General features: G+C 52.8%; 1 protein-coding gene across 1 annotated transcript; it reads right to left on the reverse strand.

Moving 5' to 3' along the window:
- Window positions 1-5,600: 5,600 nt before the first annotated feature.
- Window positions 5,601-25,644, reverse strand: LOC117437967 (adenylate cyclase type 10-like). Its single transcript, XM_034073100.1, has 25 exons — window positions 25,419-25,644; window positions 25,011-25,115; window positions 23,873-23,911; window positions 23,190-23,333; window positions 21,010-21,215; window positions 20,490-20,583; window positions 19,948-20,051; window positions 19,362-19,550; window positions 19,150-19,271; window positions 18,443-18,519; window positions 17,647-17,836; window positions 16,687-16,739; window positions 15,284-15,437; window positions 14,398-14,590; window positions 13,780-13,866; window positions 13,072-13,352; window positions 12,293-12,429; window positions 11,637-11,762; window positions 9,889-10,143; window positions 8,912-9,250; window positions 8,619-8,682; window positions 7,970-8,141; window positions 7,482-7,589; window positions 7,145-7,323; window positions 5,601-5,778 (listed from the first exon to the last, which is right to left on the reverse strand). The coding sequence occupies exons 1-25, from the start codon at window positions 25,642-25,644 to the stop codon at window positions 5,601-5,603; spliced, it is 3,822 nt and encodes a 1,273-aa protein (XP_033928991.1).
- Window positions 25,645-25,863: the final 219 nt, after the last annotated feature.

Below are 25,863 nucleotides of genomic sequence, written 5' to 3' on the forward strand. Positions count from 1 at the left end.
AAACCTGAAGTAGCCATGTGTCAGCTGGCTTATCAGACCACAGTGTTGCCTAAAGCATAGCTGTCTAGAAGACAAGACAAAGGGAGGGAAAGAAGAAAAGGACAATTCCTTCTGCAGTTTAGTAAACTGGTGACTTTAAAAAAGTGCTGCTGTAAGTGGCCTTGGAGTGTCACTAGAATATCCCAAAATCACACAATCAGCTAGGTTGGAAAGGCCTTAAAGATCAAGTCCAACTGCTTCCCTGACACTAAACCACGTCCCTGAGGGCCTATCTACACAGTTTGTGATCACTTCCAGGGACAGTGATTCCACCACTGCCCTGGGCAGCCTGTTCCAATGCCTGAACATCCTTTCAGGGAAGAAACTGTTCCTAATATCCAATCTAAACCTATCTGCTGGCACAGCTTGGAGGGGTTTTCCTCTTGTCCTGTCATTTGTTCCTTGGAAAAAGAGACCAGCCATCTCCTGGCTCCTTTCATGTAGTTGTAGAGAGCAATAAGGTCCCCCCTGAGCCTTCTCTTCTCCAGACTAAACACTTCCAGATCCCTCAGCTGTTCCCCATCAGACTTGTGCTCCAGGCCCTTCACCATCTCTGTTGCCCTTCTCTGGACCCGCTCCAGCACCTCCATGTCTCTCCTGTAGTGAGGGGCTCAGGACTGAACACAGGACTCAAGGTGCAGCCTCATCAGTGCAGGGGGATGATCACTGCCCTGCTATGGCCAACCTACTGGGGCCTTCCTTCTACCAGGCACGTACTGGCTGTTTATCATCACACTACATGGAGAGGTCAAAGAGGAAGTGGACACAGATGACCATGGAAGTGACTGGTGTCAGTCTGGGAACTACTCAGGCTCTTACAACTTCTGAACTCCGTCCTTTAGGTTTTGAATTGCCTCATGGACAGACTCAGAATGATTAGACATTTTCATGTAACACATTCTGTCAAAGTCTTTACAACCATGTCTTTGAGCTAATAGTAAAAAATCTATGGCAGCTCTATTTTGAAGCGTAGCATGATTGACTGGATCGTTATGCTAACACACCATTGCTGTGGGTGAAAAACCTCCGGGGCAGAGGCTGCGTTTCCCCCCTCCTCGCACCAGAAGTGGACCCCCCGCCGCCCCGCAGAGCGCATCTTGGCGGGCGCATCGCCAACCTATGCCTGTCAGAGCACACAAAGGCGAGGGGCGGGCGAGCAGCGCAGCCCTCTGCCCGTGGGCAGACAACGCGGGGAGCCCGCAGGAGCCTGCTGCTGTCGCCGCAGGGCGAGTAAGTGAGGCCGCGGCAGCGCGGAGGTGGAGGCGGTGCGTCCGTGCTCTGCAGCTCCTTGCCCCGCCGCTACCAGGAGGAGCCCCTCGGCCGGAGGGGAGCCGCCGCCGCAGCCTCCGCCCAGCGCTCGTGGGAGAGCCGTTTTCCTCCCCGTTGTCCGGCCCGCCGTTCTCCTCATAACGGACGGGATATGTAGCATTCAGCTGTGGGGGCAGGTTTACATCACCTTGATTTTCTGCTTCTCTTTTAATGTTTTTCCACATATCATGAGGGTCAGGGGGGTTAGAGGTTGGGTTCTCTGTCAGGGTCGACTGGTCCGGGATCAAAAGGGTCAGCTTTGCCTAGCTCATCTGCTGTCGCAGCCTGCCGGCAGACATCTTCCCACCGATCAGTACGTGCAGGAGGGTGCGTGAGCACTGCCAAAGCTTGCCCTTCACGACAGCCAATGCCAGGATTAGGTGGAAATAGATCTGGCTCAGTTTCTAGGTCTACTGGCCTCGGGTCGAGAGGGCCCAAAGTGTTCTTTGTTGGGACAGGAGGGGCTGACGGTGCCGGTGCCTCCTGTGCTGCCCCGTCAAGTGCCTCGCAGACTGAGCGCCATAGAGCCAGCTATTTGGGAGCCATCGCATCATCTCTTGTGGCTTCATCCCAGAGGCTGATACAAGGGAATTTTGCCAATGTACAGGGGGATAGCACAGGAGGGGGGCTCCAATTAATGCACAACGGGCTTGATATAAGAAAAGCTAGTGCCTGAAAAAAACATAGTTATGTTGTGAGTTTGTGGAAATTGGTGGCCCCACTAAAACATGAGTTAATTGTTTCACACTAACCTTCTAAAGTATCCTTAGCTTTAGAGAACAATGTCTGTGTTGTAAGTCTGTGTTAACAGGACTTAGGGTCCGCAATAAACATGAATTACTTCACACCATGCTTCAACTTATCAGAGCCTCCCAAACATCTGCTAGCCTGGGATACTCCTTGTTTGCCAGTCCCGCAATAAATTTTGCAGGAAGCTCACACTCTCTTAAATCCTTGCTAGTTAATCAAAAGAAATAGAGATATAGCTGGTTTCAGCTAATTGTGTGATTACTGGGACATCCAACTGTGCCAAAAGTGAAAAGTACACTGTGAGGAAGACTGCTTACTTCATCTTGAAGACCTAATGCATATGTATACCTTAAGAGAATAGATGTGAAGGGGAAAACAACCCTGAGGTGTGCATACTTTGGAGGAGCTATCCCCATGCACCTCAGCGCTGAATAAAAGCATACCTACTTTACAACTTTAAAGAGTTTTGGAGTCTATCCGCGCATCAAGGCAGACCCCAATCTTGCCCCATATTCCCTTCTGATAAATATTAGCTGATAAATATCACCTCAGGGGCATGGGTCAAGACCGATAGTCTTTCAGTCTGTCTTCATTCACAGTAACCCCCTTATTCCCTAGGAATTCTACTAGCACTCTGAACACCCATTTGTGTTCGGGGGATACTGAGTTTTCCATGTTCCCAGCCACTTACCTCAGTCAGAGGTACTATTCAATTGCTGCGCAGCTCTTTCGGGGTTCAGCAGGGCTTCCTCACCAGTCTCTGACTCACGGCTCTCCGTCAAATCCCTGTTTTGTCTCTGTTTGTGAGGACAGAAGGCATGGACCCAGAGGTAGAGTACAAGCTGGGTAGTTTATTACAAGGATTACACAACATTTATATGCTTCCAAGCAATTAGCCAAACACATCTGTGTCTGCCTTGCGGTTACATTTACAACACTGGGAAAAAGGTCTACCCGATCTTTCTTATCAACATCCTCTTTCCAGTTCCAACATCCTTGCTCCTTCCCAGTTCCAACGTCTTCCAAGTACCAGTCAGAGATGGGTCACACTTAATTGCCTGCTGTGGTTCCTCCTTCCCATGGTCTCTGACAGTTTTGACACATTCCAGCCCCCACACCTGACAGAGGCACGCTGCAGTCTAGGGACCCTGGGAGAGCACCTGAACAGGGCAGCACCGGAGCCCTGCCTGGAGAGGCAGCCAGGACACCTGCGCAGGGCAGCCTCTGACATGCAGGGTTCCTCCTCCTGGTCAGAGTCTGCAGGGCTGCTGGAGGAGGCTGGACTGGGGTCAGGAACCACCAGCCTGGAACTGGTGGAGCTGGAACAGCTGCCGGGGTCGTTCCTGGAGCTGGAGCTGGCTGCAAAGCTATCGTCAGTCTGTGTTACTGCACTGGAGAGCAGCAGCCTCCGGGCCTCCTCACTGCATCGGCACTCAGCGATTCCCAGGACACCACTGACCAGCAGTGCTGTGTGTTCCCCAAGGACAGGCTGCAGCATCTGCACTAGTCTCCCGCTCTGGACCATAGAAACTCAAAGCGTGCAGGATGGTGCTCTCAGCAGTCTTACTATCCACCACTGTGGCCCGTATATGGCAGGGAGCTGCTGGCACAGCCAGGGCAGCACAGGATCGAGGAGATGTTCCTCTCTTTGGAATAGTTCTGCCCACACTGCAGGCAGGTCACCCACAGCCTGCTGCCTTGCAGCCTCCTGCCCAGCTGAGGAAAGTGTCACCTGCAGAGAAGACAAGGGGGGTGCTGCAGACTGATGGTGGCTGTTTTCAGAAGGGTGGTCAGGTTCTCTTCCTTCCTGGCAGCTGGCATGTGAGGGACACCTCACACTAGAACATGTTCCCCCAGGCTCTGTCCCACCTGGCCTTGAACACTACCAGGGGTGGAGCATTCACCACGTCTTTGGACAACATGTTCCAGTGACTCAGCACCCTAGCAGCAAAAAGAGCTGAGCTGGGCAGCAAGCCACTCAGGCATAGCAGGGGGGCCAGCACCTTCGTTACCCTACATGGAGAGGTTAAAGGGGAAGTGGACAGAGATGACCATGGAAGTGACTGGTGTCAGTCTGGGGACTACGCAGGCTCTTCTCAGTGGTCCACAAAAGGCGGAGCTGTGAAATAAACACACCCTGGGCTGAAGCAGAATCTCTTCTCTCCCTTTCAGACAACATCTAAGTCAGTGTCTGATGCCTTACAGGTATTGCAGTGCTCTGTTGCATGTTACATGTAATAGCACTGAACAGCACTACCAGATCACCATGCAAAAACATGAGGCACATCTTTAGTTTTACAGGTGTTGGGAATCATGTGCATTCCTGACAGTTCTAAGCCTTTTGCAAAGATCAAAAAGGCTTTCCAGAAGATCTGCGACAAACCTGGGGTATTCATATGCCATCGCTGTCGTTTCTGAAAGAGGAAAAGCCGTTCAAAGGCACTGCAGGGAAGACCCTTCTAAATGATCTGTGCTCTGTGAGAGAGTCTAAAGGGCAAGAAGTGGAAGAAGCCAGGCCTGCCATTACAGGCCTTTTGCTAAAGCTTGAACCGAAGTGACACCCCCACAGCATTCTGGTTCAGAGTCTGCAGTGACACATAAAGGTAACTCGCAGCCTTGCCGATTAGGACATGCACTCTATCCCACTGCTCCGTCAGATTACCCATTTACGAATTTGCCTCTACAGGAGCTGCACAGCAGACTTGACTTCCACTGCTTTCAAACAGTGCCACTTCTTGGTTCAATCAGACCACTGCACTTCCTCAAACACTGATTTGTAATAAAAGCTGGGTTGTGAACTAGACATGTTGTCCTAGGCAGCAATCAGGCCAGGAACCTAGCCTGCACTGCTCTAATGGGCTAAAGTCCTAGGTCTGAAAGAGAGGTGCCTGAATCAGGAAAAAGTCTGATATTCTCTTTTTGAATTTGTTCATATCCTGAGGAAAGTATCAGTAACTGTCTTGTGAGCAACCCAACCAGCCCCAAATACTCCATTTAATCTTTCTGACTAAATCTGTTTAACAGCATGCTTCAGATGTCCCCAGTTAGCTCCCCAGGGCAGGTGGGAGAATCTCTACTCATTAAAAGACTAGTGTGTTACTAGTTTAGCCTTTTGAATTTTACACCCTTCTCCTATCTTTTTGTCACTTCAGATATTCCTCCATACATTTAACTAAGATGCACAGCTATGAAATATGCAGGGTTTGTTGCGGGCTTTCCGTAGCTGAGTGCACTGCAGGCATCTAAACTGAATGTTTTCTAGGGCTAGCAGTTAATTTATGCAGTTATCACTGTGAAATCTCACACAATCGCACAGTGTTTCTCTAAGGCAGGCAATTGTCAGGTGCAGGCTGAGAAATATTTGACTGTGAAGGGACACATGAACATTTAGTAATTTGCATGTATTGCTCCTTACAGTACTACCAATATTTGGAGAATATCGTCTTTTTCCAAATGCAAGATAGATGGTGGTAATGAACTATATGGTCATTTCCAAGCCAGCATCACAGCTGCTGCGGGCTGCTGAGAGATAGAAGTCCACTGCCGTGTCTGTGCTGGCCCTCATGCGCGCTGCCAGGCAGGACTAGGCTCCATCCAACAGAAGTGTTCTCCAGCCTGAAGAGGTGCTCCAGTAAGGAAAGACAGCGGCTCTGCCGCAGCAGCCAGGCGAGCTTCTTCTTCCTGCCAAGCAAGAGAACTTGCTAGGCCCAGAGGCTCCAGCTGTACAGGCTAGAGCCTATAGGCTGGGTCAGAAAGGGCCAGGGGGGAAAACGGGTGGCAGACCAGACCGTTACACTTCCTTGGAGGAAACAGAGCTGATGGAGGGGGAGCTGCCAGAAGGGAAAGGGGCAAACAACAAGTACCACAGTGGGAAGCTGACCGCTCAAGAGGGTATTGGCACCAGGGGGGCCAAGCAAAGCTGGGAACCAGCAGGAAGAGTGCTATCACCCTCTGAGCCTCCTCATTACCCCCAGTATCAATACAGGCTGGGAGATTAAGGGATTCAGAGTACCCCTGAGGAGAAGGATTTGGGGGTACCGGTGGATGAAAGATTGGGTATGACCCAGCAGTATGCACTTGCAGCCCAGAAGGCCAATTGCATCTTGGGCTGCATTCAAAGGAGCGCAGACCAGCAGGTCAAGGGAGCCCCTCCACTCTGCTCTGGTGAGTCTCTCCCTGTAGGCCTGTGTCCAGCTCTGGAGTCCTCCGCACAGGAAAGACATGGACCTGTTGGAAAGGGTCCAGAGAATGGCCACAAAAATGATCAGAGGGATGGAGCACCTCTGCTATGAGAAAAGGCTGAGAGAGCTGGGGTTCTTCAGCCTGGAGAAGACTGAGGATACCTTATTGAAACCTCTCAGTTCTTAAAAGAGGCCTATAAGAAAGATGGGGAAAGACTTTTTAGCAGGGCCTATTGCAGCAGGTTGAGGGGTGATGGTTTAAAACTAAAAGAGGGAGATGGAGGCTGGATGTGAGGAAAAAAAATCTATATAATGAGGGTGGTAAAAGACTGACACGGTGTTTTACCACCACCCTCACAGAGAGGTCGTAGATGCACCATCCCTGGAGACATTCAAGGCCAGGCTGGATGTGGTTCTGGGCAACCTGACGTAGTCGAAGACGTTCCTGCTCATTGCAGTGGGGTTGGACTAGATGACCTTTGAAGGTCCCTTCCAACCCAAACCGTTCTAGGATTCTATAATTCTCACACCTTAGTTCCTCTTACAGCTCCTTCTCCGTGCCCTGGTCCTGCCTCCAGCCCCCCCACCCCTTTCCAGTACAACTCTCTGTTGCCAGCCAGCACCAATCCAGTGCCACAGCTCGTGCCAGCAGACACATCTCTGGCTGCAAGCTGCTTTGATACCCTAAGGCATGCTTTGTTCCCAGGGCCTCACAGGGAGGGAGAGAGTGAGGAGCTCTGTCATTCGCTCTTCTACCCTCACATCGCTCTGTGTGGCCTCAAGCCTCGTCACGTCTGTGCCCATATGCCTGTGACCAGGTAGAAAATAGCTCTTTCTCCCCCTGCGTTCTTGGTCCTGTTTCTTACTGGGCCTCCTGTGGAAGGGAGGATGCTCTTCCGGCAACATGAGCGGCACGCTGCAGTTTTTCCACTTGAGACCTGACAAAGTCTTCTGCACGGTTCCGGGGAAATGGCCTTCCAAGCAGGCTCAAAGCCTTTGTGATCATTTTCTTTGCCAGCTCCATGCGTCCCACAGCACAGCAGACCTGCACAGGAAATGGGAAACATCCCGATGTGGACTGGATGCCCAGGAGACTGCAGGGGTCTGCCAGTGCCCAGAGATGCCAGAGCTCTCCTATCCACTGCATCTGGGGAAGGCATCCAGCTCCATCACTCAGGAGATCCCTCCAGACCTCCCCTTTACCTCTCCTTTGAGGCTGAAGAAGGTGGCATCTTCAAAGCGGGATATCACATTCGCTTTATCCTTTCGAGACTTCCTCAGAACGTCCGCTTCATTCAGTTTCTTGAGGGCCTTTGTGCAAGCATGTGGAGAGCAGGTGAGATTAGTGCAGAGCCCATGGCTGCCCTTGTCCTCCCCCATTGCCGCTGGCATCTGTCTTAAGAGGGTCTTTTCCTTCCCCTGGTGATACCCGCACAAACACAGTCATGTTTTTGACTGTGTGCCTGAGAGCACAGGCACTGCTGATCCTTCAGACCTCCTCCCTGCTAATGCCCCTCGTGCTAAGGGCACAGCACCCAGTGTCTCTTCCCACGTGAGAGGCAAACCAAAGGAAAATGAAGGCTCAGAGCTCAACATCTTCCTTCCAAGGCCCCACAAAGTCATGCCCTAGTGTAACGCAAACTTGTCTTGCCCAGAGCCAGGCAGGACACACTGCAAGAAGGGCAACTCACCATGTAGTAGTTGGAGACATGCAGGTAGGCAGCTGCAGTCTCCAGAAGATAGTAAAAGGCTTTGGCAGCATTGCCCAGCGTTGTGTAGTGGTGAACCAAAGGCACAAGCACTGATTCCACGATGCCTTTGCAGTCACACGAGCACGCACTGTTGTCCCGTCTGTCAGTCGCACTACTCAGACGACAGTGCCCAAGGGAAGAAGAGAGCAAAGAATACAAGGCTGTCATCTAGAGTGGTCTTCCTTGCCACAGAGGCGACATCAAAAGCCCTTTGTGCAAAGCAGAGCAGGAGGCCACAGACAGGTACTACTCATACAAGTCCTTTGGGAGCAGGGAGTAAGGAAGAAGCTGGGCTGTCACCTGCCACAGACAAACCACCTGAGCCCTTGTGGTGGCTTTTTCCCTGTAGATTTTGCAGTACTACTCTGTAGGAACTGGAAAGCAAGGGCTGCTTCAGTGTAGCATTATTTTGACACTGAGGCACAGGCTTCCTTGAGCACTCATTTCCACAGCCATCTCCTCTCAGCTCCCACCCCACAGAAAGCCTCTTTGCTAAGCTAGAGTCACAACTGACAGCCAAAAGCCAGCATTTGCTTTGTCTCCTCTGAACTCACTGGCTTCAAAAAGAATCAAAACCTTGTCTGCTCACCCAAAATCCTCTTCCACAAAGGCCTTCTGCTGCTGCTGCTGCTCCTCCTGAGTATCTGTAACACCTGGAAAGAAAACCAGGGACACCTCCCACATGTATCCTAGGAAGAGTTGCTCTCCCTCTCCCCGTAGGCCTGCAAGGATCCCTGCAAGGTGCTAATACACTGAGGAACGTCTACAGTGGGCGTCCGCTCCTGCTGGACTAGTTCCTAGCAGACCTACTCCTACCCGCTCCCAGCACCCATCACTGGGCTCCCAGAGGGCCCAGATTACAGAGCATGGTGCGCAGCATACCTGCAGAGATGCAGGCCCTCTGCTTCCTCAGGTGTTTTCCAGCCAGCACCAAGGCCTTCCAGGTGTGTGAGTCATCCCCATCATCAAGGTCCTTACAACTCCCTTTCTCCTGGGTGCTGCTGACAGCGACGCGGTGGAAGGCAATAAAGTCCCCTTGGCCGCAGCTCTGGCATTTGTGTGCATACCGCTCCAGGAAGGCAGCACACTTGAAGTGCAGGGTGACTCGCTGTTTCTGGACCCACAGCTCGTAGGCAGCCTCCTGCAGCAGTGGCTTATGGAACATCAGCACACCAAATGGACACTCCTCACTCTGCTTGCTTGGGGGGGAGGTCTCCACACCTGCAAGGTAAAGGGCCTTCGTATGAGCCCAAGCTGGGGCCAGATGGGGAGCTAGTCATGCCTCAGTGCACATCCTGAATAGCAAAACAGTGCTGCTGCATGCCAGGCCCTGCAGCATGGGGTGAAAGGGCTGATGCTAGCACAGCCTTGGGGATGCAGTTCTCAGCTGCACGGGTCCGTGCAGCAGCTGGGGAGGCTGTTGCCAGCCAAAGCAAGCCTCAGCCAGGACTTTCTCCCCACTCTTGGCAAGGCAGCCACCAACCTCCTAAGCAGGAACCCTGCATCACATGGTAACCAAAGCCCAGTAAAAGCTTGCTGAAGTCCCTGGGCCATTCTGGAGAGCATCTTTTATCTGGATGCTGCAGGTGACTGGGAGAGGATGTCAGGGATTCCACTCGTCCCACGCCTGCACTATGAGCAGCACTTGGATTCAGGGGAGCAGGGGCATTTGGGACAGCTGGTGGGAACTTCCATCCAACGCAAAACTAGTGTGCTTTCAGACTGACTTGTAACAGCTTTGACAAACCCATCCCCAACAGCCATGCCAGCCCTCAGCGGGAGGGAAGCACACCATGCCCTTAGGAGCCCATCCAGGACACATCTGGGAGCTCCTTGTCCACCTCACTGCTACCACTTACCAATCTTTGCCTGCGGAGGGGTGGCTGGCTCCTTGCTAGGATATTGGACGTCTTCTGGCTCCTCAGTGCTCTCTATCCGCTTCAGCATGTTGTCACGCACTAGACTGTCCAACAAGGTATTCATCTTGTGCCTCATTCTACTCGGAAGAATGTATAACAGCAGCTGGGTAGTGAACACCGGCCCGATGATGGCTGCAAACTTCAAAAGAGTCTGCTCCAACGGCTTGACCTCGTCCAGCTGAGCCAGCACAATCTCTGTCAAAGAGAAGCCACACATCTCAATCCTACCTCTTCCCCACCCTGATGCTGGAGCTTCTGCAAAGATTCAACACATGAACAGGATAGGCTTTGGGCCTACACTGGGCACTTCTGGGCAACTGCAACCCAGGGTAGGTATCTGCACAATGGCTCTGCTCCTACTGGATTTGCAGTTCACAGAGCCTGGGAAAAAGTGAGACACCTAACAGGCACACACCCCCACTGGGACAGGGCAGGATCCAGCAGATACATGCATCCCGCAGTGTGCCCTACCAAACCTGGACTAGGCTTTTGCCAGCAGTCCAAGCAGGGAACAGACAACTTTCACCACATCAGAGGTGAATTCAGAGCTCCCCAGAAAGGTCGTCTCAACTCGGCCAGACCTTACTGTTTTTTTCTTTGAGGTTTCTTCTTGGGTTTCTTTGGACAAAACAGCTTAAGAGCAGGAATGCTTCAGCATGATGTTTCCTCAAGGTTCATACAAATGGTTACTGATTTGTATGACGGGAGGGACACTCAACAATCATTGACAGTTCCCCAGGCTAAAGGTGAATTTCCATGAAAATCCGCAGGAAACAACAAAATAGACACACAGACAAGCAAAAAAAAAAAAAACCAAAACCAAAACAAACAGAAACCTAACAAACAAAAAAAAAGCCCCCAACAAAACAAAAAAAAAGTGGATTTTTTTTTTAATTATGAGTGCCCTGGGTTCAGCAGCAGCATTTTTCTCCTTCTCAGTAGCTGGTGCAGTGCTTTGGTTTTCACTTTCAGCCTGGGAACAGCGCTGAGAACACCGCTGTTTTTAGTTGTTTCTTAGTAATGTTTAGTCTGACCGTGGACTTTCTGAGTCTCATGCTCTGCCAGGGAGGGGTGGAAGCCAGGAGGAAGCAGAGACAGGACACCTGACCCAAACTAGCCAAAGAGATATTCCATACTCCAGCACGTCATGCCCAGGATGTAAACCGGAGGCAGTTACCCGGAAGGGTTAGATCCCTGCTCGGTCGGGCTGGGTATCGGTTGGTGGGTGGTGAGTGGTTGTATTCTCTTCCCTTGTTATTTCCCTTATCATTTTTATTATTGGTGGTAGCAGTAGTGGTTTGTGTTACACCTTAGTTACTGGACTGCCCTCATCTCAAAGGGCCTTATTGAGGTAGAAGCTGTGTTCAAAGGTGAGTCAGAGACAAGTCAAATTTTTGTCCCAGTAGAAGATTTGCTTCTGTGAGAAAAGGGAGTCATTTTAGTGTTGCACCAACAACGTTTCCTCTCCTACCTGCTGCTGGAAAGCAACCATCAGGCTCAAGCTGCTGCACACACAGCAAGGGAAAATGGCTGCCCACAATGCCAGGACCGTTGCTGGTTGGAGCGGAGCCACCTTCCCAGGACAGCCCCAGAGCTGAGAGGGCGACCCTGCAGCACAGTGATGCCCAGCCTCCCTCCAGCCCCTGCGGCACAGCCAAGAGCCAGCAGAGTGGCTCTCTGCCTCTCACCTTTCAAGTTACTGGGCAGCACGGTGCTGTCCAGGTTCACGCCTGGCCTTACAGTGCAGATCATGGCCGCAGACCCTGCGCTGGACCTTGAGCTTGTTGTGAGGGATGACTCCAGGACTGCAAGCGCTAGGTGGAGCAAGAGAGAAGGAATGAGGCAATTTGCAAAGTGAGGGGCAGCCTGCAAATGCTTCCAAGCTCACCTGAAATAGTCCAAGGCCCCCTCGCACCGCACAGTGCAGGTGCACTGACCGGCAGGTGCCGAACATGCTCTCTAAGCAGAGCAAAACAGTTTTCACTGGAAGTTTCCCGGGCCTGGCCCTCACCTCAAGCTAGAGTTTGTTCTCAGTTAAGCTAGCGTTTGGCCAACGTAAGTTCTGTGCTCGTGAGAATGTCTCAGGGACACACGTGGTCCAGAACCATTTCCCCTGCAGTTTAGCCCTCAGAACTGAGGCCCCTCCAAGCCACAACTTGTGAGCCACTGCTTTGGCTGTCCTGACAACAAGGCACACGGAAGCCCGTGCCTCTGCCAGGCCAAGTTCTGCATGATCTGCTGCAAGATCTGACTCTGCCCCTGATCCACGGGGCAACGAAGGGGCAAGTTGGTGCTGCAGGGAACGCAACACAGCAACTCAGTAGTCAGTGGCAAAGGTTCTTACTGTTCAGGTTCTCCCAGCTGTCCTCTGCTTTTTCACCCCACTGCTTGGTGTGGAACAAGAGCATGTCGTTGCAACGAAGGAAGCGCACCAGCTCCTCGAGGTAATATGGGATCCCCAAGCTTCTTTGGACCAGGAGCCTGGGCAGGAACAGATCCAGCAGTGATCAGCACAAGAAAAGTAGAATCGTAAAATGGGTTGGTTTGGAAAGGACCTTAGCATCATCTAGTTCCAACCCCCTGCCATGGGCAGGGACACCTCACACTAGACCATGTTGCCCAAGGCTCTGTCCAACCTGGCCTTGAACACTCCCAGGGGTGGAGCATTCACCACCTCTTTGGACAACATCTTCCAGTGACTCACCACCCTCAAAGGAATGGGCAGCAAGCCACTCAGGCATAGTAGGGGAGCCAGCATCTTTGCCACAGCTACACCTCACTTCTGCAAGGGAGGTTCTCCTGCTGGCTTATGGTTTTTGGCCCCCCTGAACCTCCAGCCTTTGCTGAAGGCCCTGGGAAAAGACTTGCAGACAGTGCCCAAAGCACAGAGCACCAAGCCCTGCCTTTCCTCTCCTCAGGAGCTTAGGTGTTCTCTGGTAGCAGGGCAGACCTCTGCTCCACCAAATCTGCCCCACAGCCTGGCCACTTAGACCAAGCCCTCTTCTCACACCCCAGCTATGCTTGGCCTTGGGAGCCTTCCTCCCGAGCTTCCTCCTTGTGAAACAGCAAAGGGTTGGCAGCTCCCATGCTTCGTGTCCAGGGAGCTCCCCTGCTCCAACTTACCTCGCTAAAGACCTGGGGACGCTGACCACTCCAAGCTCCTGGCAGAGCTTCTGCACCATAGCTGAAGGTTTCAGCTTCTCCAGATGGAAGTAGATGATTTTATGGGACATCAGGTTGTTTGCTGTGGCTTTGTGAAAGCTCTCTGTTCTTGCAAAGCCGGGACATAAGCTCACGACCATGAAGACAGAGGTGTTCCAGAGCAGGGGTGCCATGATACTCCAGGAGGCAGGATCAATGAAATGGGCGTTGTCGATGACAAATATGGCATTCCTATCAATGGTCTGGAAAAAAAGGTTGTTCTGAGGGGAATCCAGTGGATTCTCAAGTGTCTTACACGGAAGGAGATTTAGCCTCTGCCTCTTGAGAAGCTGCTCTCAAGTCTCACCCCAACCGACTCCCCGCTTGGAAGCTTCCCAATTCCTAATTTCTTTGAGATTCTCAGCTCACACTTAACATCACCTGCCCTGCAGAAGGAGGGAGCTTGGGCTAGGGAATGCAGAATTCTCTCTCCTCCAGGCAATGCTTTTTCAGGGAGGAAAGTTGCTAGTGTGCTTTGTCAGGCTACGGAGAGAACATGGGGGGTTTCTCGGGCCCTAGAGGGCAACGACCAGGTCCTCCCAGCCACTCCCACTGCTGTGGCACAGAGCCCAGAGCCAGCAGGGTTGTTTTCTTCCTCTGACCCAGAAGGAGAAAAGGAGAAATGCTCACCTTCTCTAGCACTTTTGCCCAAGTTGAATGCAATTCCTCTTTCCTTTGCATTTCATGCATTTGGCGAACCTTGTCTGAAACGGGAAACTAGACAGAAAAGCAGAGTCAGGGAGAAACATGGCTCCAGGGCTCGCTATACCTACCCACGAAGCAAGATGGCTGAGCGAACCCTCTCTGTTCTGCCTCAGCACCTTCCCTCTCCCCAGCCTGGCTGCAAGAGGCCACAGTGGGACTTCAGCTAGAGCCTAAAGCGGAGGCTCGGGCAGTGCTGCATCTTGGAGGGGGGCTGAAGACCTGGTTCTCTGGCTGTGGGATCTTGGGCTGGCTGGAGCAGACCACTCAGACAGCAGTGACCTCAGCATGAGGTCAGACCCAGCCTCATTCCAGTGCTGCTTCTAGAATGCTGAACAAGGCACCAGGCACTGCCAGATGCAGCGCGGGACATTAAGTCACCACACGCAGGCAGCCCCCAGGGCCAGGAATGGGAACCATGTGCTGTGACCCCTGTAATCCCTCCCCCTGAGCTAAGGCAGTCCAGCAGCCTTAGAAGACTGCTGAAGACCCAGAAGGGCTCAGCAGAAAGCCTCCTCCAGGGTCAGAGAGGCCTCTCACTCTCACCTTGACAAGGAAAAGGCCATTGAGGAGGCAGTAGTTGCTCTCTTCAATTATCCCGTTGAGGTTTGTCTGTAGCACGTGCTCCCTGGCACTGCACGATTCACACTCATGGAGGCCCATCACCCTCGCCATCAGAATACGTATGGCAGAGTAGAACTGCCTCACATTGATCTCTAGCAGTTCCATGCCAAATACCCTGCCGTGCAAAAGCAAAAGGCACTGAGATCCCCAAGGGCCCAAGCCTTCTAAGACCAAAGAGCTGCAGTTGCCTTTAGGGGGAACTCTTCAGCTTCCCGCCTCAAAGTGGTACCCAGAATTTCACTCCTTGTATGAGAAAGGGCAGAGAGGGGCAGTTGCTGCCCAGACACTTGGGGAGCCAGGTCCAGACCACTTCTGATCTCTGCAACGCTGGCCCGTGTCTCCCTGTCTCCCTACTGCAGAGGGACTTGCAGGGCTAAGAGGTGATCATGGAGCACGTGGAGTCTGCCTTTGGGCTGCAGACATTAGCAGTCTGCCTCTCAGCCACAGAAAGGCTTTTCTGGCCCAGTAATCCTTCTGGGAAACAGGCAGGGGGCAAGCAGGGCTTCTGAGATAGGCCACCCTGCTATATGTTGCATCTGGAATCCAGTGAAAAGCACCGAGTTTGGTCTTTTTCCTTCTAGTTGTGAAGGAGGAAACACCACAGATCAAGAAGCACCCTCAGCACCCCAAAGAGATAGGGGCAGGAGCAGAGCACACAGGAAATAACTATGGAATGCCTCCTTGAGGCTTTTCGAGGAGGCTTCAGTCCAAGGCCAAGGCACACTGGCCAAGGGGCTGGAGTGTTCCATGGCTGTCAGGGATGGAAAGAAGCAGTGTCCCAAAGCTACAGCAGGAAAAAACCCTGTACCTGTAGCCAGCAGACTGGCCTAACTGGGCCAGGTGATTAAGTAATTGGCTCTTCCCAGAGCCCCTTGTGCCCTCAAATGCTAGTATGTGCCTTTGTCCAAAACGGTTAGAGGCTTCCAAGCAGTTGACAAAGAGGTCAATCTCCTTCTTTCGACCTGTGAAGACAAACAAGAAAATGAGATGCTGGGGCATGCTAGAAAGGAAAGAGCCATCCCTTTTGCTGGCACCCTCAGCCACAGCCTCCCTCCCACTACCATAGCTGGCAGCCTATGATACCCCTGCTGCCTTCCAACCCTCTTGTCCCAGCTTTTGCACCTCTGCCTTCCTCAGAGTGGTAGCGGACGCCCTATCCCACAGAGATTCAGACAGCCCCATGCAAATCCCCTCAGGGATCCAGTGCAAGGCTGGAAGTGATGACTTGAGTTGCTGCAGGCAGCTGTGTCCCAGACAGACTTAGAACATCTTCTCCTGGCTGTACGACTAGCCACAGAGCACATCAGTGTTGATACACAATCATGTTTTAGCTCTTGCTGAGGAGGGCTTGCACAGCATCAAGGTATTTCTATTTCTCACCCCCAGCAGGCTGGGGGTGCACAAGAAGTTGGGATGGGCACAGCTGCAACAGCAGACCCCAGCTGGCTTTTTTCATTGCATATGATGCTGTGCTTAGCAAGGAAAGCTGGGGAAAAGCAGGAGGAAGGGGGCACATTAGGAGTTCCAGTTTTTGCATCCCAAGTCCTCGATACACATGTCGAAGCTCTGCTTTCCTGGGAATGGCTGCACACCTGCCTGCCACCAGGAGGCAGTGAAAGAATGCCTGACTTTGCCTGTCATGCACGCACAGCATCTGCTTTACCTAATAAACTGTCCGTATCCAGTGCGCTCACTTTTACCCTTCCAGTTCTCTTCCCCATCCCACTGTGGGAAGTGAGCAGCTATGTGGGGCTGAGTTCCCTACCGGGGTTAACCTATGACAGGGCCCAAAACATCTAGCAAGACACTGAGTGACTAAAGGCATCTGCGTCGCCTGACTTTTCCATGCTTACAAGCAGATGCTGCCAAGAAAGGACCTTTGAGGAGTACAAGGGGGAGAACTAACCACCAAAACTCTCCATCAGTGTAGCAGAAGGAAATCGCTTTCCTGATTCCAAGGACAAGGACTGGTTTAGCTCCCAGGATGTGAGCAGCCCCATAGTTGAAACGAGCCTTCCTATCAGGTCTGGAGCATGGCTGGGATCACTGAGCACCTCACCCTGCTTTCTGCCCCAAAGACACTGAGACAGCCAGCACTTCCTTAGGGCCTCTGCAGGCAACATTATCCCCAGCAAGAGCTTTTCCCTTCCCAATACAAGTTACTAAGGGGAAGAAACAGGAGTTCAGAAGAGCAAGGCGTTCTCTACATACCCAGCAAGGAGGCGTTATCTGGCATCTTCGTGGGAAGAGCCATGCCAAATACGCTAGAAGCAGAGGAAACAGAAAATACAAGTCAGTTAGCTGGTTAGAAGCCAAGGGACATCGAGAAGCAGCCTGGCATGGAGGGGCTGGATGTGCTTCTCAGGTACCTGTTCTTCTTTTGAGCAGCGTGTTATCCCCTGCATGCTCCCCCCCACCAAAGTTCAAGCCGGCATGCTGAGAGAGCTTTAAGCATAAAGAAACCCAACGGCCACAGCAGAACAAGAGAATATATTGAGAGTCCATCAACAGAGGCCAGACCCAGAGACATGCAAAAGAAGCAAGGGTGAGCTGCTGGTTAGTAGGTATCTTTACTGCGTTGGCCAAGAAAAACCAAGAGTCTTGGAAACAAGGACTTGTGTCACCTAATGGGTTGGGATTCCAAGCACCTGGCACCTTTGGCTTAAGTCTTCCTGTATTTTCAGAGACTAACATTCAAACCGTCATCCAAAAAGAAGGTCAAATCATGGCCCAGAGGAAGGGCCCAGGTTTGAGGAGGAAGACATGATGAAGAAGGTCCTGAGGGTCCACCTTTATCCATGGGAACCAGACTGGCCCAAAGCTTCCCACTCAAGAGCAGCTAGGAGAAAACCTTCTTGGGTCAGCATTACCAGGGCATGTGGTAGAGCAGGCACAGCACAGAAAGCACAATTGAAAGCCATCTGAACAGAGCTTGAAAGCCAGGTTGTGTCGACCAAAACAAAACCTTCCCCATCCCCTGTGGTTCCACTCCCACTCTCCCAGCAAGAGGAGACAGCAGGGAAGAGAGGTAAAAAGCCTCCCACACCAGGGCTTCCAACCGTCTCATCCACAGTGAATGGAGAGCGGCTTCTGCTCTTTCTGCAGAACTCCTCTGTGCTGGCCGAGCTGGACCCTTGATGCCACCATCCAGACTTCTCAGAGGACACTCACCTCTTGATGGTGATCCCCACATATTCATAGACAGTGACAGGATGTTTGAAGCCTTTCATCTCTCTCTCCGGCAGCTCCTTGAAGTAGCAAGAGGGCAGCCCAGAGCTGGCATAGGTTGTGGTATCACAGGTCACCAGCCCAGAGTAGCTCATCATCATCCGGGCTGCCAAGTTCACCTTCTGGCCAATGACTACCAGAGAGATGAAGAAAGAACACAGAGATAATGTAAAGGGTGGGTGTCAGGATGATGGAGCTAGGTTTTTTTCAGTGATGTCCAGTGATAGGACAAGGGGCAGTGGGTGTAAACTGGAGCATAGGAGGTTCCACATGAACATCAGGAAGAACTTCTTTACTGTGAGAGTGACAGAGCACTGGAACAGGTTGCCCAGGGGGGTTGTGGAGTCTCCTACGTCGGAGATATTCAAGGCTCGCCTGGACAAGTTCCTGTGTGATGTACTCTAGGTTACCCTGCTCTTGCAGGGGGGTTGGACTAGATGATCTTTCAAGGTCCCTTCCGACCCTTGGGATTCTGTGATTCTGTGATGTCCCTGTGCCCCTGGCTCCACAGTGCCCTTCCAGGCCAACGGCTGCCCTACATCTGACACCCGCAGCCCCACAGTGGGTTAAGCAGATCCCAGGGGAACAACCAGATGGGGAGCCCAGTGTCCCACCCCAGCCCAGGACTGGTGCTGCCTGGGACATTCCTGGCTGGCTGTTGGGCAAGCACTCTCCCAGGCTGTCTTCCTCTTCCCAGCAGCTCACACCAGTTTCCCACACTGCAGACACATGTTTGTACCTGAGTACTCGTGCCTCAGAGGGTGGCCAATGAGGCCACAGAACGCCATCCCACTGGTAACAGCCACAGACACTGCCCTGGCACACAGGGAAACAAAACGGCTTCAGCAGCGCTCCAAGTGCAGTCCTGCCCACCCAGCTTCATCTCTTCCCGCATCTGCCCTCAGCACTAGCCTGGGCCACTGGACATCCTGCCCTGCCAGCCTGGGGTTCGGGGTACAGAGAGCTCAGGGGTGTAAAGGACCCAGGCGGCAAGGACAAGGAACAGGGCTTAGAGCACAGGCAGGAACTTTTGGGAACTTCTCCTGAAACCACATTCCCTGAGCTCTGACCTGGGACCCGTGGGAAAAGAGGGAGGGAAGAAGGTGCCACAATGTTACTGCCTGTGCTGACAGCAATGCAAGATCAGGTGTCTAGGCCCCATCACTGTTCACAGGCCAGTCACCCAGGTGGGGCTGCTTCTGGCACCAAGGAGCCTTTGGCCTTCACCAGGGCTCATTCCAGCATGGTGGCTAGCAGGGTGTGCTCAGAGGCACTCTGCCTGGCTGCCCAGGGATAAGCCCAGGGGTTGCCTGCCACCTCTCAGGGCACTGTCTCCTTTCTGCCAAGGAAGGGAGGACAAGGGAGGGTAAGCTAGAAGCAACGCTCTTCCTCTGCTTTACGCAGGCCCAGGCAGCACGCACTTCCTCAGCCCCACCAGACACTCACCCCGTATTTGCAGTGATCTCGGAGCATGAGTTAAAGATCTGAAGAGCACTCTGCAAGGCATGAATGCTCTCATTGGGCAGCTTTGCTCCAGGGAGTCCAAACACACAGAGGAATGTGCAGCCCTGCCGAGGACAGATACAGCACATCTTGCCACAGTGCCTAAGATGGAATCTTCCACTCTTGCTCAGTGTCCGATTCCACCCCACACTCACTTTGTCAAACAGGAAGACTTTGTTCACTTCACCCTTGTGAGGATAGATGATTTCCTCCATCACACTGCTGACTTCATTGAGGACACTGTGGAAAGATCCTATGCTCTTTGTATCAAAATTCAGGTGGAGGAAGAGGATGGTGACTGGCCGTAGCTCGCTGAGGAAGTCCTGCGGCACTCTGTCTTCGAGCTGGAAGGCAAGAGCATGACAGCTTCACAAGCCTGCTTTTCCAGGGGCTGCCCACACCAGGTACAAAGGGAGAGCTGGTGCCCTGGCAATAGCAGGTACTAGTGGGGGAAGAGAAGATCCTCCTCTCGGTTTAAATGGTCAGCAGGCTGCCCAGATACCAAATCAGAACACAAATGACAAAGGTGAGAAAGGCATTCCGGTAACACCCCATCTTGGGACAGTTACGGACATGAGTGGTGACACTCAGCGATGCTCTAGGGACTTCAGTGGAATCTCCCCTTTCTCCTGCCACCACGTCCACAGAACATGAAGAGCCATACCCACAGAAAAGACAGAGATGCAAGTGTCTGCCCCACCACCCATCTCTCTGAGGACAACTCATACAGTGGTGCAGCACCGGTGCCCCTTGGCCCAATTTGCCCACATTGTCATCTCGGGATGCATTTTCTTTGTTTTGCTCGCTCTCACGGAAACGCCATTTCTGAATGCACCACTTCTGTCCTGCGAAAAAAAGCAGCCCCAGCAGCAATGGCCCAGCCGTACCTTCTCGAGAGCAGCTTTTGGTATGTAAGTAAGTATGTCTCCCACATCGGCAGTAGAGTTCAAGAAAAGAGCAGGCCTGACTGCATCTGTGGAGAGGAAACACACATGGTTGCTGGGAGGATGGGACTACCAGCTGTTGGAAAGCAGGGGCTAGCCCTGGCAACAGGGGAGAGACTCCTGGGTGTGTTGCCACCTGCAGGTGCTTCAGGGCAGTGCTGTCCCCTGGAAGGAGATGGCAGCAGCAGCAGCAACTGCCCCAGCTGATGCACAGGGGGGCCAAAAGCATGACTGCTAACTGAGAGGGGAAGTGGGGAGTGGTTGTTCATCCCTGACCTCTGCAGCAGCCAGACCCCGTGTTTCCAAGCAAAACCAAAACAAGGTGAATCTGTCACTCACGTTTGTTTTCCATGAAGAACCACTTCTGCTTCTGTGGATAGTTGTCTAAAACATCTTGGCATTCCGACCAAGACATCCGGTTCATGGCCGTAACCTGAAGGTACACAGAAGGAAAGCACTGACACTGGCTTCTTCAGGAGTCCCGGGGAACAGATCCTGCCTCCATTGTCACTGCCCAGAAAAGGGGAGAAGAAGTCTATCTGGCTGGACAGGACAGCAGTGCTTCCTCAGAAACACTGGAGCTGAGCAGATGTCTTCAAAGCATCCCCCAGCTGTCAACAGCTCCGTGACCCACAGAGGACACTGCTGGTGGGGCCAAAACTCTTCCAGTGCCTCCTGACCCCTCAAACCAAGCAAGCCCAGCCCAGAGTTACTCCTAACATGGAAGGACAAAAGCATCAGCTGCTCTCCACTTTCACAGCTACAGCTCGCTCCACATACAGCTCTTCAGCCTTCTGACACCTCCCTCCTTCAGGTCCAGGTCCTCAGAATGGCTCTAGATGCTGTCCCATCCACCTACCTTTACAGCCGCTTCGCCCGCGATATGGCTGGTCCTGAGCCTGTGCTTCTCACAATGCTCCCAGCAGGAGGCTGAGAGGACAATTTCACCTGCTTTTGCGAGCTTTTCGGCCTCACAGACATCATCCACGGCCTTGCCAACGACACAGAAGTACTTCTGCCTCTCGCCTTCAAACCTCAGGTAGTGCATACTCCCTGCAGAGATCCCTGGGAGAGAGAGAGGGAGAAGCAGAACTCTACAGCCCCCAGCAATTCAGCTGTTCAGAAGCCAGTTGGAACCCCAATGGGGAGATAGTCATTATGGAGGGGGAGGGCATCCTCCGTCCTTGTTGAGGGGATACTGACACAGGACCCTTAAATGGGTGCTGAGAAATAGAGAAACCAAGTGGACAGTGATGCTGTGTTCAGAGTGCTGGATGTCTTACCTGCCCCAGAAACCCAGCAGGCCAAGGCCCTGATCACCGCCCACCCCCTTTACATGCAGGCGGGTTGTAGCTGTCTGCTCAAGAAAAACTACAGCCTGCAAAAGTCCTTCTCACAGCCTTAAGCAATGCAGCTCCCCTTTGCTCTTTGTGAAAGGCAGGGGAGAATCCAGCAGGGAAAAGGATGCAAAGCTGCCCCCACCTGAAAAATTGAGGGATAAGTTCCTCCTACAGGCATCTGGATGAAAGCAGATGCTCAAAGACCCCGGTATTCAACCTGACACCTGCTCTTCCTTTGAGCTTCATAGAATCATAGAATCATAAAACCATAGAACAGTGTGAGCTGGAAAGGACCTTAAGATCATCTAGTTCCAACCCCCCTGCCGTGGGCAGGGACATCTCGCACTAGACCATGTCACTCAAGACTTCGTCCAACCTGGCCTTGAACACTGCCAGGGATGGAGCATTCGCAACTTCCCTGGGCAACCCATTCCAGTGCCTAACCACCCTGACAGTAAAGAACTTCTTCCTTATATCTAACCCCAGTTTTCCCTGTTTAAGTTTTAACCCATTACCCCTTGTCCTGTCACTACAGTCCCTAATGAATAGTCCCTCTCCAGCATCCCTGTAGGCCCCCTTCAGATACTGGAAGGCTGCTATGAGGTCTCCACGCTGCCTTCCCTTCTCTGGGCTGAACAGCCCCAACTGTCTCAGCCCGTCTTCATACGGGAGGTGCTCCAGTCCCCTGATCATCCACGTGGCCCTCCTCTGGACTTGCTCCAACAGCTCCATGTCCTTCTTATGTTGAGGACACCAGAACTGCACACAATACTCCAAGTGGGGTCTCATGAGAGCAGAGTAGAGGGGCAGAATCACCTCCTTGCACCTGCTGGTCACACTCCTTTTGATGCAACCCAGGATACGGTTGGCTTTCTGGGCTGCGAGCACACACTGAAGCCGGCTCATGTTCAGTTTCTCATCAACCAACACCTCCAAGTCCTTCTCCACAGGGCTGCTCTAAATCTCTTCTCTGCCCAACCTGTAGCTGTGCCTGTGTTTGCTCTGACTCAGCTGTAGGACCTTGCACTTGGCCTTGTAGAACTTTGGGAAGTTGACATCAGCCCACCTCACAAGCGTGTCAAGGTCCCTCTGGATGGCATTCCTTCCCTCCAGCGTATCAACCGAAACACACAGCTTGGTGTTATTGCAGACTTGCTGGGAGTGCACTCAATCCCACTGTCCATGTCACCAATAAAGATGTTGAATGGGATCAGTCCCAGCACCCATTCCTGAGGGAAACCACTCATTACTGGTCTCCAGCCGGACATTGAACCGTTGACCACAACTCTTTGTGTGTGGCCATCCAGCCAATTCTTTATCCACCGAGTGGTCCACCTATCAAACTGATGTCTCTCCAATTTAGAGAAAAGGATGTAATGCAGGACAGTGTCGAACGCTTTGAACAAGTCCAGGTAGGTAACGTCAATTTCAATACCCCCGTCCATCATTTCCGTAGCCCCGTCATAGAAGGCCACCAAATTGGTCAGGCAGGATTTCCCCTTAGTGAAGCCATGCTGGCTGTCACCAAGCACCTGGATGTTTTTCATGTGCCTTAGCATGCCTTCCAGGAGAATGTGCTCCAATTTGCTTGCAGGCAATGCTTTCCTTTGGCACTAGGCCCAGCAGGGATCCCCGCATTCCCTGCCAGTGCAAAGCACAGGAGAGTGCCACAGACTTGCGCCTGGCACAGCACTTGTACCTATCTTAAGTTGGAATTTTGGGCCCGTGAGCACGTTACGCCTCCGGTACTTCTTCTGGATCTGCAAGCTACAGTGCACCACAAGGCTGATGGTCCTGGCCATCTCATTGTGTCTTGCTCTCCACAGCAGCAGCACAGAATCCCCTGGGGAAAGGAAGGGAACATCAAGGCTGTGCTGACACCTGACTGTCCCTGACCTATGCTCCATGGCAGGGACAGCAGAAACCAGATGACATGCTGAAAAAGATGGAGATGGACTAGTGGGAGGCCATAGGCCTGGAGGACCTCTGGACCCACTGGGACTCCTCCTCCTCTTGCGGCCCGGCAGCCTGAGCTGTGCTGTCACCAGGCCCCCCCTGTCCTTCACCAGCACTCCAAGAAATGCCTTTGGCTTCACCTTCTAGTAGGTCTCCTCCTCCCAGTGCTGCCTCTCTCCTCACCTCCAGCACAGAGCCGTGCAAGCTGAGGCAGAGGGAGGGGAGCCACCACCCTTGCCAAAGCCAAACTGCAGGCCCAGGGTGGGAAAAGAAGCCTGGAGAAAGGGCACTGCAAATGGGTGTGAGAGTGGCCAGGAGGATGGCTCAAGGTGCTGCACAGAGCCTCTGAAGAAGGACAGCAGAGCCGCCACAACAGTCCCGTGCTGCAGATTCATACCCATGGGCATCAGCATCCTAAGTACATACCAGCAAACTTCAAGACGTCACCTCCAAGAGTCAGCATGTCTGTGGACAGAGGGAAGGAAAGGAAGAGTCACGTGGACGCCTTCTTCCAGAAGCCCCAAAGGAAGCCCCCCCGCTCAGAGCAGAGCACCCAGGCAACAGTGCATTATCCAGCCCAGCTTAGGAAAGCACAGCCCTCGCCTGTCTCGCAGGGGCTGCAGCGCTGGTACCTGCACAGAAGGCACAGAGGCATAACCTAGAGCTGCCACCTAATTTCAGAATGGTGGAGGCTGGAAGGGACTTCTGGGGTCCAACCCTGCTCTCAAGAGGGGCAGAGCCAGCTGCCCAGGATGCTGGCTAGACGGCTTTGGAAGAGCCAAAAGAGGAAGATTTCTCAAGCTCCCTGGCAACCAGGCAGTCACCCCTCACAGCCAAAAAAATGTTTCCCAACTTAGAGAGGGAAACTTCTGTGCTTCAGTGCGTGCCCATGGCATGGCCTCTGGTCCTGACAATGGGCACCACTGGAAAGAGCCTAGCTCTGTCCAGTCTTCTCCCTCCTTTGAAGTTTTAGACACATTACTATAAGGTCCGCGAGAGCCTTCTATTCCCTAGGCTAAACAGGCCCACTTCCCACAGCCTTTCCTTGTAGGAGAGATGCTCTAGACCCTTCATCCTCTTCGAGGACTCTTTTGCTTTTCTTTACAAATTCTGCCAAAGGGGTGTCCAGAATGTGCTCATAATCAGCTCAGAAGGGTCAAGACATCCCCTGAGAAAATGGGCTTGGAAGGGTCTCTGTCTCTCCCTGTCTTTCACACAACACTCCACTCCAGTGCCAGCATCCCCAGGTCACTTGTGCGCTGGCATTTTCTTGGTGCTCTCAGCCTGCTCTGGGCCCCCAGGCACCACGGAGCTGGGTGTTCACATCAAAAGCACAGAGGTGGCTAAGAAAGCGGGTGCCTCCTTGGCCACAGTGGGGAGCAGAAAGGACCTACACTGGTCCTAACTTGCCAGAAGAGCCTGGCTGTTCTCACTGTTCCTCCAGGCCACAGAAAGGCCCAGCCCTTCCAAGGAAGCAGGACTAGGCTGCCCAGGATACCAGCCTCCCCACTCCATAAGCAGCCCTATGGCCTGCTGCCAGGCAGTCCTGCAGCATGGCTCTTACCCTCCAAAATATCACACAGACAGTGATTGAGGTCTTCCGCCAGCTCATCAGTGCCTCTCTGTGAACCACTCTTGCAGATATAGTCCTCTGTCAAAGAGGTGAAATCTGTAACAGAGACACCCAGAAATCAGGAAATGCCCTGGGGACCAAAGGACCCGGCAGCCAGTTCCACATTGCCCAGCCAGGGGGCCCAGCTCAGCACCTTCCCATGCCCCAACTCAGTGTGGGTTGCAGCAGTGCTTAACCACCCATGATATCCCATCCTTTCTGGGAATCCCAGAAGAAGACCTCAGCATTCACTATGGCCACTCACTGTCAGCAGCAGGGGAAGGGCTCCAAAGGGCCTGCTGTGTTCCAGAACGGCTCACGCCCCTCAGTGTCACAGGTGCCCCTCCCTGCTCACCCTACCTGACAGATCCACAAAGAGCAGCACTCCTTGGACTGACTGAAAGCTGGTCCTGACATAGTCACTAGAAATAAGGCTGGGGAGAAAAGCTGCTGCTCTGTCCAGCTCTGAGCTGCAACGTTTCCTCTCCCAGGAAGAAGACGCCGTCTGCTCCCTGTGGTGTCTGCGGTATCTCGGGATCATCTTCCGTGCCCAGCTGGGAGAAGAAATACGACCCCACTGCGCCATGTCAGTTGCCTGCATGTGGGGCAACTGTCCCTCTGCCCACAGGGTGGTCACAGTCACTGGCAGTAGCCTCCTCAGTAGGTCTTTGCTTCCCTGTCAGCTCTCTGCACACATCACAATGAGCTGACAGTGACATTTTGTGTGAGTCATCACCTTTGGAACTGCTGCCCCACGGCCGAGGCTTTCTCCTTGACACTGGGCCACTGGCTGGAGGTGGCCAGC

The sequence above is a fragment of the Melopsittacus undulatus genome, chromosome Z (assembly GCF_012275295.1).
Source record: "Melopsittacus undulatus isolate bMelUnd1 chromosome Z, bMelUnd1.mat.Z, whole genome shotgun sequence".
Taxonomy (NCBI): Eukaryota; Metazoa; Chordata; class Aves; order Psittaciformes; family Psittaculidae; genus Melopsittacus; species Melopsittacus undulatus.